The 13,168-nt window shown below is 40.7% G+C and overlaps 1 protein-coding gene across 5 annotated transcripts in view; it reads right to left on the bottom strand.

The window, feature by feature from the left end:
• LOC140118635 (uncharacterized) overlaps positions 1-13,168 on the bottom strand; it is a 33,734-nt gene that overhangs the window by 10,456 nt on the left and 10,110 nt on the right. For all 5 annotated transcript variants that reach the window (XM_072136774.1, XM_072136779.1, XM_072136777.1 and 2 more), the window contains 3 exons: positions 12,492-12,618; positions 10,852-10,981; positions 9,083-9,316 (listed from right to left, as the gene is read on the bottom strand). In XM_072136774.1, the coding sequence (XP_071992875.1) occupies positions 9,083-9,316; positions 10,852-10,981; positions 12,492-12,618 (491 nt within the window). The remainder of the gene's footprint in view (positions 1-9,082; positions 9,317-10,851; positions 10,982-12,491; positions 12,619-13,168) is intronic.

The following is a 13,168-nucleotide window of genomic DNA, read 5'->3' as shown; positions in this document are numbered from 1 at the left end:
CATCCAGTATGGCCAATGTTGTAGTGAGAATCCATCTCAGTGGGGCAACGTGCAATCATAAAAGCAAGCTATGTAACCTCCATTTTGTAATTAATGACATTGAGTTTTGTCGTATTAATTTATTTATAGCACTTTGGGGCTTATTTATGAAGGGTCCTGCGGCCGCATTTCAGTTGGGGTTTCCAACATTTCTGGGGATCATGCTACTGGGACAGGTATTTAGGAGGCGATTGTGTTGCACGCGATCAGATTGTGACGCAATTGCGCCGCCTTTCATGCAACACATGACCTGATCGGTGAAGCGACACATTCAGCAAACCAGGTGCATAATCTACTTGAATAGCGGCACAGTGCATTGTCCTTGGACAATGCACTTTCGGAAACTCCTCCGGATAGGGTAAGAAAATGTGCCCCATTGTGTTTTTGTATAAGATGTTCAATATCACTTTGGTCAGATAAAGACTAAAAAGGATGCAATGACAACCATCAGCATGGTCTCCTTAATCTGCCCATGCCAACAGGCTCCCATAGTTTGTATACCTAAAGGATCCCCCAGACAACTGTCTGTATGCTTAAGATATTGCTCATCTGGAGATACAGTAGCGTGTAAGTATTGGAAAGAGTAATGAAATAGTCATATTATTCTTGATTCCAATTGAGAAACTGCTGAGGTCTGTACAGTATTAAAGCTTTCTGCAGAAACTAATCTGTGTCCTAATACACCACTGCTAGTATGTTACCAAACACTTTCCAGATCACATGTGTTAACATCATACAGTTATAGTGAGATGTAAAATGGTTGTTTAAAGACGATGAGGCGGAGGGGTTTAGCTCTGAAGTCAAGCTCATCCTGCCTAAGAATGCCTCCTTCACTGTAATAGATGGACAAGCTTCCAGGGACATCAGTAACCATCTTTTCTGAAGTCTGGTGCATACTGTCAATTGCAAAAAAGGAAACATTCTAAGGTGGGAAGAGCTTGACTTCAGTGATAAACTCCCCACCTCCATGACTTTATTCAACCAATTTAGGTCCTGTTTAGGTCAGTCTTTTTCTATTTTTCATATCTATGTCAGTCAGGACACAAACAAAGCAACATGGCCTGTCCTCTTCTTTGAGTCCCCCAAAATTCACAAGCAGTCTTGTACATGAAGCGTTAGATGTCATCCATGTGATATTATATATATTTGCTCTATGGCGTGACAGGCTATGACTGTACCAGCTGAAAGTTAAATGGCTTCATGTTTATTGACATAATAAACCTCATATCAGTACAAAGTCTTTGCATTCACTGAATTTACTGAAAAATTTTAATTTAAACTCAACTCAAGATTATAGGTTGTAAGGAGTCTAAAGTCCTTGTTTGCCTGGCCATCTCATTAGGTGCCATCTTAATGGACAGTTCCAGTGTGATGAAATGGAACTTGACAACCATGGTTATAGAAACTACCAGTAAAAGATGCAATGACATGTATATTCCCATGTACTGTATATATATCCAGTGGAGGAGTAACTTAAAAAAAAATGCATAGTCATTCTGGTTAGCACTCCAACCACTAAAATCTAAGCGATATATGATAAGTATTAGGTGATAAAAAATTCTCACCACTCTTGATTGTTAGAAATCTCCAGAGATATACAGTCTTATTCAGGAGAGGAACATCATGAGTGGATTTTAGCTATCCAAGAGAATTCAAATTAAAACACAATTTTGGTGTTTTTTGGTGAAGCCCATTTAAATGTAACAGTCATACGGTGACCTTATTAAGTTGTCATAGGTGCCCTACTTTCATTACCAATGTTTTAGACTTAAGACATGTTTCTCTTTACTGGAAGTAACCATGTCTGCCTTTTAGTTTCCATTCTAAACATTTACAGGACAGTAGCTTGCAAAAATATACAGTATACCCCACATTTGTGTTATACTAGGTTACCCTATATACAGTACACCCCACATTTGTGTTAGACTAGGTTACCCTATATACAGTATACCCCACATTTGTGTTAGACTAGGTTACCCTATATACAGTATACCCCACATTTGTGTTAGACTAGGTTACCCTATATACAGTATACCCCACATTTGTGTTAGACTAGGGTACCCTATATACAGTATACCCCACATTTGTGTTAGACTAGGTTACCCTATATACAGTATACCCCACATTTGTGTTAGACTAGGTTACCCTATATACAGTATACCCCACATTTGTGTTAGACTAGGTTACCCTATATACAGTATACCCCACATTTGTGTTAGACTAGGTTACCCTATATACAGTATACCCCACATTTGTGTTAGACTAGGTTACCCTATATACAGTATTCCCCACATTTGTGTTAGACTAGGTTACCCTATATACAGTATACCCCACATTTGTGTTAGACTAGGTTACCCTATATACAGTATACCCCACATTTGTGTTAGACTAGGTTACCCTATATAGAGTATACCCCACATTTGTGTTAGACTAGGTTACCCTATATACAGTATACCCCACATTTGTGTTAGACTAGGTTACCCTATATACAGTATACCCCACATTTGTGTTAGACTAGGTTACCCTATATACAGTATACCCCACATTTGTGTTAGACTAGGTTACCCTATATACAGTATACCCCACATTTGTGTTAGACTAGGTTACCCTATATACAGTATACCCCACATTTGTGTTAGACTAGGTTACCCTATATACAGTATACCCCACATTTGTGTTAGACTAGGTTACCCTATATACAGTATACCCCACATTTGTGTTAGACTAGGTTACCCTATATACAGTATACCCCACATTTGTGTTAGACTAGGTTACCCTATATACAGTATACCCCACATTTGTGTTATACTAGGTTACCCTATATACCCCACATTTGTGTTAGACTAGGTTACCCTATATACAGTATACCCCACATTTGTGTTATACTAGGTTACCCTATATACCCCACATTTGTGTTAGACTAGGTTACCCTATATACAGTATACCCCACATTTGTGTTATACTAGGTTACCCTATATACTCATGTATAAGTCTGTGTGGCGCTTTCCATCATCAGACAGGCTATGATTGAGATAAAGAAGCATGGCATTAAATACCGGCATAGTCTTTGGGACAACTTATTTCAGTCTGATAGCAATTTCAGCAAGGGATAGAGATCCACTTCCCAGCTACACATCAGTGGTTCAAGAGGAAACATTTTAGTGGCTTGGAGTGGCCCCATATTGTTTTTAGCAGCATTCTGGTGATGAATATTAACAAACAATAAAGCTCTCTGTATTCATATTGAAATATTTTTGTGTCAGAGTGACAAACATCTTCTTTGTGGTACACAAGCTGTGTAGAACAAACCACCAAATATAATTCCAGATTGTAATTTAATAATCCAAAACAATAGGGTGAATACTTTCACATAGAACAGCATGTTTTTATATGTACTCTTACACAGATGCAAAACATTACATGTAAATAGGACAATAATCTACTTTAATGTTCCTGTCTGGCAACTTCTGCTGACATAAAACTAGTAAAGTGGGTTTCTAGTGCTTGATCACAGCTGACGTCAGCAACAAAGAGAAAAGGAAATAGACATTGTATATCTTCTGTTTACTCTGCTTCCATGGTAACAGTATGAACACAAAACACAGCAGATTTTACATCATAACCATTAAATAACTCTAATGCTGGAATGTTTTGCCCTGATCTGATCTATTGAAATTACATCTACTATTTGTAATGTTTACATATATCATTTTCCAATCTAACTCCTTTATGATTGGGGCTATTTACTTTTTTATCACTCTGTTGACATTGTTACATAAGGATTGTAGCAATGTCACATTAAAATGGGTGCAGTCTTCTAAGCACCATTCCTTTTATTTACCAGCTACACAAAGGACTCATATACATTGATATACATGTGCAACATCCCGCCACCGGGACCTAGCCTTTTCTTGGAGCCTGGAGGCAGCCTGGGCTCAGAACACCAGAATGGCTGGCGGTTGTGGCCTAGGCACGCTATGGTCACGGTGCTTGGTATGTGGACCGGAGGGCTGTCCTACAACCTGGCAGGTCTCCAGCAGGTGGTGTGTGCAAGAAAGATGGAGGGAGAGGCTGATGTACTTGTTCTCCCTGAGGCAACCCCTTAGTGTCTGTAATATATGTCCCTGGGTGATGGATGGGGGGAGCCCTTGGTTGTACAGCCTATCCAGGGAACAGACGGAGGCCACTTAGTGCAAAATAACTCACGGTTCTTTATTAGAACAACTGCAGACAATGGCCTGAACGATTTTGGTACAGATTCCGGATTACTGGAGATTCCGGATTACTGGAGTGGTCATGGAGAGTGGTCCTCAGGAATTAGGTCACCAGCCTGGTAGCAGATGTAGGCTGAGATGGAGCTATGTCCAGTTGTGGAAGCTGCAGCTTTTATCCTGGTATTCACTTCTGTTTGCAGCACTAATGGTGTGCTACACACTGTTTCTCTCCTTGGTGACAGGATGTGCTCTATAGTGAGAGCGGAGGCCTAGAAGGCCTGAAGTAAGAGCATGTGCTCTAAGATCTTGTGGTAAGACCTGGGCCTAAGGGAGCTAGCCCCTCCCTGTCCAGGGGTTTTGTTAACCAGGTCAAGTGTTGGATACTTTCCAATCACACTTCAGTGTACATGGTGCAATACAATTGGTCGATAGAATCACATCCAATCAACCCTTGCTGCGCAGGCTCACCTGCTGGGGAGGTCCAGATAAAGGCCCTTATTGGCAACTACTCCTCTGCCCATGTATTGGTAGGGTTGTTGCACATGATTTACCCAATGTATAGCAGTGGTTCTCCAGGGAAATCATTACTATTACTGTCTTCCATGCATAAATGTAAATTTATGAAATTCTAAATGTATCTTAACATATCCTTTGTGAGTTATAAACATATCCTTTATTAGAACATCTCATCAGTGCAGTGCAGACCTACATAGCTATAAGGTCAATATGATATTATGCATCCAGTACAATTCTGCACTAGGCCAGGTTCTCATGTATGTTAGGCCACATTCAGATGCCCGCTGTACCATAGCACGGCGAGCACATGGCAGCACCCCCGCCCCTCTCCATAGGAATATATGGCGCACGGCACTATATTCCGTCAAAAGATAGTACATGTCCTATCTTTCTACGGGGTATGGAGCGGCACCGTACCACTCGCGTTGGCCACCGTGAGTCCATTGCGATGTATGGGGGACATATATCGGCCCTATATATATATATGTCGGCCGTATATATACGCCCCCATAACTTTGTGTGAATATAGCCTTAGAGTCTGTGTTAGGAGAATAGTATGGATATTACATCACCAGTGTATGGTTATGTTACTAGTGGAGTGCTGCATGTTTATTGGTAGGTCATAAGCCAAGCAGGACTGCGGCACACATCTGACTGTTTTTGCCTCTAACCCTTACTTTCCTGCCATATTAGTCAGCAGTGTGCATCTACAGATACTACCACTAGTAGTTACATTCTTGTATATATTGGGGGTAGTATTATAGTAGTTATATCCTTGTACATAGGGGGTAGTATTATAGTAATTATATTCTTGTACATAGGGGGCAGTATTATAGTAGTTATATTCTTGTACATAAGGGAAGCATAATAGTAGGGGGGTCGTATTTCAGTTTTTACCTCAGGCAGCAAATAGGCAAGAATCGGCCCTGTGCAGCAGATAATTGTAAGAAAAATGGGCACGTAGGGCACAGTAGCAGTCTATCAGACCCCCTGTGTGCAGCCAGTCATTCACAATTGTTACCTGCTGCATGAGTTCACACAATTTTCATCATCGTTATTATTATCATCTGTACTGTATTGTAGTCTGCTCTGGGTTCTATGTTACTTAGGCTACATGCACACTGCCGTGTGCCCGCCGCACCGTAGCACGACGGGTACACGGCAGGGCGGGGAGAGGAGGTGAGCGCAGCTCACCCCCGCCCCTCTCCATAGCGATGTATGGCCGCGGCGCCGTAATACGGGAAAAGATAGGACATGTCCTATCTTTTCCCGGGCTACGGAGCGGTACGGTGCCGCACGTGTGCTGCACCGTACCGCTCCCATAGGGCGCCGCGAGCCCATAGAAGTGTATGGGGGACGTATATCGTAAACGTCCCCCATACTGTAGTGTGAATGTAGCCTTATTGTACAAATTAGGTAGAGGATTCTGGGGGGCATTTGCGTTGAACTGTGGTTTTTGGCGGGTCTAGGATTTTGGTTAATAGTGCCCTAAAGGGTAGTAGTATGACAATGCGGCCCTTGGACCAAAAAAGGTTGTGCACCGTTGCTGTAGCTACACCAGCACTACTCTCTTATCACCGGACCTCATATTATTTCATTGCTGTACTGTTTTGCCCCACTTCATCTCTGTTTCTTGGTTAACAAGTATGGACGCTGAGCAGTACCGCAATCTTAATATAGTCACTGGAGGTTTATATAACCTGACCTGTCCATATTACAAACTCACAACCTCATTAAATTTTACTGGGGGAAAATCCTTCATCAACCACAATGAAATACACCTAGTGGCCTTAAAGAGGACCTTTCACTACCCCAAACATCCCAAACTGAACATACCAGCATGTAGGCACTTGCATCCTGATTCGGGGACACTTTGAATTTTCCTCCTAGACCCCTCCATTCCTCCGGGATCTGACTATTCCGAGTGCTGTATCGTCAGAGAGGAGGAGCTGCAGCACGGGTGGGGGGGGGGGGGGGGTGACTATGCTAAAATCCTCTGACACCATCCAATTAGCGTCGGAGGGTGTCAGAGAAGAAATTCCTTTCTAAAGGGCAGAGTATGCGGTGAGCAGCGGCTGCACTCTCCTGGGTTCATCTCCCGCCTTTAGGTTGGAAAACATTGTGATCTCGCCAGATCACGCAGTGTTCCATGTGCTGACACATGATGCCCTGAGCGCGCAGCCACTGCTCGGCACGTACTCAGCCCATTAGAAAGGAATCTCTTCTCTGACACCCTCTGATGCTGATTGGATAATGTCAGATGATCTTAGAATAGTCACACACCCTCTACCTGTGCTGCAGCTCCTCCTCTCTGATGATACAGCACTTGTAATAGTCAGATCCCGGGGCTCATATCTCCAGATGGAGGGGGCTAGGAGGAAAATTCAAAGTTCCCCGATTCAGGATGCAAATGCCGACATGCTGGTATGTTCAGTTTAGGATGTTTGGTGTAGTGAAAGGTCCTCTTTAAATATGGTTGCCTACTAAAGAACCTCTGGGGTCTACTAATGGGTTACTGGCAGCGTTACTAGCAATGTGTTAAAATGACCATGACCAATCTTCCTTATCAAGAAGATGGCAATCTGGAGAGCCCATTAGCTTGTTACTTTTTTTAAATAAATGCAACCATTTTCACATGTTCTGGGCTGGTTCCATCAACAGCATCAAAACATTATTTTTGTTTTGTACCATCTGTATTTTCCTGCAGCCAGCACTAATAGGAGTTCAGTACATAGAGACATTTACAGTTTAGTGCAGTGGTGGCGAACCTATGGCCAGACAGAACTCAAGGCCTCTTGCAGTCCCAGGCAGCCGAGGACCCTAGAAGGAAGCTACAATGATAATCCAAACTTCTTTTCTTTCCTTTTACTGTATTGGTGTCCTCAGGTGCCTATACAATTTGAACATGTGACAGAGCAGGGAGTAATAAGTTACTGCTTAAATTGTCACATCGGCACTTTGCAAAAAATACGTGGATTTTGGTTGTAGTTGGCACTCGGCATCTAAAAGGTTTGCCATCACTGGTATAGTGGAATAGTGGTAGCTGTATGTATTCCTATGCATTGAGCTCCTCTAGTGGTGGCTGCTGGTAGCTAGCATCTTAGTTTCATAGTTTCTACGGTTGAAAAAAGACACTTGTCCATCAAGTTCAACCAAGAAACCAATCTGAAATAATTTTATACTTGTAATTTGCTGTAGGCATTCAATGAATTCTTTTGTTTATTAACTAACATAGGTAACAGTGACCTCTATTGGTTAGTTCACAAAAGTCCAAAGAGTTAGTCATGCTAAAGCGAGGGCTAAAAAATGCACAACTCCTCTGCTACTCTAAACAGCGGAATGACTCAATGGCAGAACCAAAAACCACAGTATTTTATAGGCAGGGGAAAAACTCAGAAAAACTACAGCAGAGTGCAGCAATGAGTGCTATTCCAGACCTCTGAAACCTCCCGAATTGAGGGATGCAGTTTTATCCTCCGCAGTTAGATACCATTGACTGAAATAGTAAAGCAGGGAGCAGTATAAAATTGTAAAATTATTGTAAAATATTTCTTTCGTTTACCCCAAAAAATGCTATGAGGCACCACTCCGGTAAGTATAAAGGTGATCTTTATTCACCCATGGCAAAATAAGGTGAAACGTTTCAGCTCATCCACAGAGCCATTATCAAGCAGCATGCTAATCTATGGACTTAAAGGGAAACTGTCACCAGGAGACCCATTTTTACCACTCCCCCAGTCCCCACAGAGCATACACTGCCAAAGAGTTTATGCATAAAAAATACATTTTACGGAAAAGAAAAGAAAAAGATATGATTTTTAGTACCTTTAAATGCCATGTGCTCTGTGTCTTGGCACTTGTCCCCTGGGAGTGGTTATAGAGGAGCATTTCCCTCCCCATCCTTGGGAAACTGCTCCTCCATGTGTCACTCAGGAGTGGCTATAAGGGGCGTCACTAAGCCTAGTAATGGGAGTTATTCATATATTTGAAAAAGACACATGGAGGAGCAGATTCCCAAGGAGGGGGGGACTGCTCCTCTATAGCCACTCCCAGGGAACAAGTGCCTAGTCACAGAGCACATGGCATTGAAGGATACTATATAACACATCTTACATATTATATCATATAACATATTTTTTTTTCTGTAAAACCTCTTTTATACAAAAATCTTTGGCAGTGTTTGTACTATGTTCTATGGGGACTGGGGGAGTGCTAAAAAGGGGCAGAAATACCTCCTGGACCATTCTGGAGACATTCTTAAAAAAAATTACTGAACATAAGAATATTCAGTTAAATAATATGGTCAAATTTACCTGTGTAACTTGTATTGTGCTTTAAATCTGCTAAAATGATGCCAACACTCTTGAGATTCCAGGTCCACACCTACTTGAAGTTCACTCTTATCAGGCTGGTGTTCCAATTTATAAATTACCCCAGTGCCAACTTTACCAGACGGTAAAAGAATTTTCACTTTGTTTCCAATATTCAAATCAAGAGGTGACCGAGGAACAAATACACGGAAACATTTGGAAGCCTTTTGGGCGTTACTGCAACAAAAATAAATGATAATTATGAGACTATTATGATGACAATCTATAGTGATGATGCAAGAAAGCTAACGCTTTCATTTTTTCCGGTGTTTGCTGGATAACAGACAGGAGGAGTACATAGGGTGGGTTAGTAAAGGGAGAGTTAAAATTTCATGCAGTTCTTGAGTGTGATAGGCTTTTAGGGGATGGGTTTTAAGAGCATGTTTGAAAATTTGGAGGTTGGGTATTAGTCTGATAGTCTGGGAAAGAGCATTCTAGAGAATTAAGGTAGAGATTACTGAGATCTAAGATCACTGACAGATCAAAGAGCATGCGCTGAGCAATAGACTAAGATGATATAGGAGAGGTAGGGAGGTGCAGCTTTGTGGATGAGAGTGATTGTTTTAAAGGGAACCTGTAATCAGGAGCCCTTTTCCTGGCTCACCCATGCCCTGCAAGAATAAAGCTCTCATTCAGCTACAACGACTGCAAATAAAAAGAGTTCTGCTACTTGAAAAATGCAAAAAGTGTACAAAATTAGGAAAACTTAGGAAGAATCTAGAAATCTGCCATTGCAGTAATTGTACTAACCCTTTGAATAAATCTAAATTATTACTTAGGGTATATGGTGAGCACCAAAAAAATCAATTACAACATTGATGTTTTTGCTAATCCACCCCCCGCCCATCACAAAAAAAAAGTGAATACATTTTTAGAAATAGAGAATAGTCACTCCAAAATAGTACCACTGAAAAATGCATCTTATCCCGCAAATAATAAGACATTTCATGGAAACATTAATGGAAAAACAAATATTTTATAGTGCAAAAAGTGCACCCTGGACCAACTAAAAACCACTAATGCATGGTCCTCCTTACTTTCTGCGCCTCTTTGTGCGCCCCTACAACAAATAATGTCCACATGTGGGGTGTCTCACTACTAGGGAGTAATTGCAAATTTTAGTATGGCTTGTCTCTTTTTATCTTTGGCGAACATGTATATTTTAGGGCGAAATGAACGAATTAACGACAAAATGGGAACATTCTAAATTTCACCGTCATTATGATTTAATTACTATGAAGATCTCAAGGGGTTAACAATCTTCCTAAAAGCTGTTTCTGATAGTTTGAGGGGTGCAGATTTGAAAATGGATTGATATATAGGGGTTTCTAATATTATAGATTTAAAATTTTATTAAAAGAGTAGTGATCCCCAAAAAAGTCTATTCTAAAATCTCCTTGAAAATACGGAACTGTGTGTTTTAATGATATAAAGGAGCAATGGAGAAAAACAAAAGTGGACCGCTCCCATGTAAGGGAGCATCCATTGCCAGCGTTGATCTCACTTTTCCAGAGCACCTACAGTTCTACATCTGTGCTGAAACAAGGCTCCTTTTCCACTGTGCCACTACTATATTTGATTTTTTTCCCTTTTTTATATATCATCTATTTAGCATAAGTATGATGATGCATTTTCTATTAGTTATGAAACAGATTATATTCATTACTTGGAATTATACTAGTCCATTATTAGAAAAATATTTGCTAATTTACCCGTCAAGATAGTTGACAGATGAATATCCCATAGGTAAAGAAGTAAATTTGAGAGAAGAAGGTCCTTCTAGGCTGTCATACTCATTCATAAATGGCCGGTTCTTGCCATAGGCAGATTTCACTTGCTCTCCTGCATGAAAAAAAAAAATGTCAACTTGTTGTCAGATTGTTATCACCTCCCTCTTCCTTACAAAAAAAAACTTACATTGTAAAGCAAATTTCAAATCAGACCAGACACAGGCGGTCCCCTACTTAAGGACGTCTGACTTACAGACGTCCCCTAGTTACAGACGGACCATTGTGACCTCTGTTGATATTCTCAGGATACTTTACCTTAGGTCAGGCTGCAATGGTCAGCCATAAGGTGTCTGGATGAAGATTTATTGATAATCCTTGCTCCCATGACAGCAAAAATGTTAATTTTCATCAGTGGACCAAAAAAACGTCTGGATTTACAATTAAAAAATATACCAGTTTCAACTTTCATACAAATTCAACTTAATGGAAACCTACCATTTGATTTGATGCATTACGAAGCAAACATACCTTGAGAATGCTGTAGCTACACTGATGCAGGATCATATCTTGGTTAATCCCTGAGCTGAGTGATTTTGCTGAAAAAACAATTATAATATTCAGGACCTTGGGAAAGCTTGGTGAGGTTGGCTGACATAAACACATTACACACGGCAGCTTGTAATTACAAATGGAGGTTAGTCAAGGCATGATTAATCAATCTGATCTGGATCACTCATACACAGCGGCTGGGGGATGGTGCAGCAATTGATTATTCTGCCTTCAGGTACAACCCAGGGATTACATCACCCTCTCCTGCAGGGAATGTGCTAGGAGAAACGCTGAACCAGCCATAGAAGCGACAGAGCTTCATTATCATAATGTTATATCTGTTTTATCAGCAAACCCACTCAGCACAGAGATTAGCTAAAGCATTCTCAAGGTATGTTAGTAAATCCTTTTTGTACTCTTAACAGCAAAATAAAAATAAAAAAATTGATGTCATTTTACTGTGGTCATTACTGCTTTAGGGCAACACAAGTTTTATCTGATTAGAGGATTCAGATTCACTGATGGTATATGATTACTACTCACCTCCCTGTCCCATTTAGTAGAAAAAGAGGTTTTTAAAATATTAAAATGATCCTGAGGTGTTCTGCAGAGGACCTCTGGGCTCCGCCATGATGTTATGTATAACATCACAGCCTACAGAGCATTGAAACAGCAGGGGACGTAATCGACTCATAACATTGCCTATGCTATTGGCTGTAGATGCACAAGATTTTCAGAAGCTCTCCAAACGATCTGTAGGTGGTACCAGTCGGGACAGGGCAGGGTGCCTCAGGCTCATTTGAATAATTCAAAAACCTCTTTTTTAACTAAATGTGGCTATTCCAATCTATACCAAAAGAAGATTACTGCAAAGGGGGACAGGACAGGGAGGTGAGTAGCAATCATCTACCATCAGGGAATCTGATGGTAGATCTCCTATAACATCCTCGTGCAGAAAAGTATTTATTATGTAGGCATTGTAGAAATATTGTATGTATTATCCTTGTAAAGTGATTATAGTTATCCCTGTGGTTGTCTGACCTTTGACCTACTAGTAACACTTCTTCACTTACCAAATCTTCTGTGCAACCCATCTCCCACATCAACATTGGATTCAACCACGCCAGGAATAGCATCTGCATTTTGAGGCATCAAATTTTCGGATCTTCTTATTTCTTCAAGGTGAACATATTTGTGTTGCTGTGGAACACAAAAAAATGGACTGATCAAAAAAGTAGAAATGGTTGCATTTGTCAACAGGAGTTCCAGTAGGGAATACACATTGACCATCCACTTCCACCTACTTTTTACTCCTCACTTTTCCTTCTAGTACCACAGCCACAGCAGGTTGATGCAGCACATCTGTGTCATCATGCACACCTTCCTTTAAAAACTAGGCTATATTAATATTTTACATTCAATATAGTTTATTCAAGGAGTAATGAAGTTCACGTACATAAATGAATGCAAAGAAAAAATAAAAACCATCACATGTAGAGAATACAGATCAATATCAATATAGGTCACGCAGGACCTGAACAGAGAATTTGAGAAGGAATGTCTGTCCGACAGAGTGTAATTACCCCACCCCAATGTTTGTGGACATGATCAACATGAGACATGGAAATCCTGTGAGGATACAATTAGTTCGCATATTCCTATGTTTGTTCATGCACTGTTACATAATGATACAGAAAAAAGGAAAAATGGATTTAAATGAACCAGTGTAACCAATTTGGCGACCCTATGG

Source organism: Engystomops pustulosus, chromosome 2, assembly GCF_040894005.1.
Source record: "Engystomops pustulosus chromosome 2, aEngPut4.maternal, whole genome shotgun sequence".
Lineage (NCBI taxonomy): Eukaryota > Metazoa > Chordata > Amphibia > Anura > Leptodactylidae > Engystomops > Engystomops pustulosus.
Note: the sequence above shows the minus strand (reverse complement) of the source record. Positions and strands in the feature narration are given on the sequence as shown.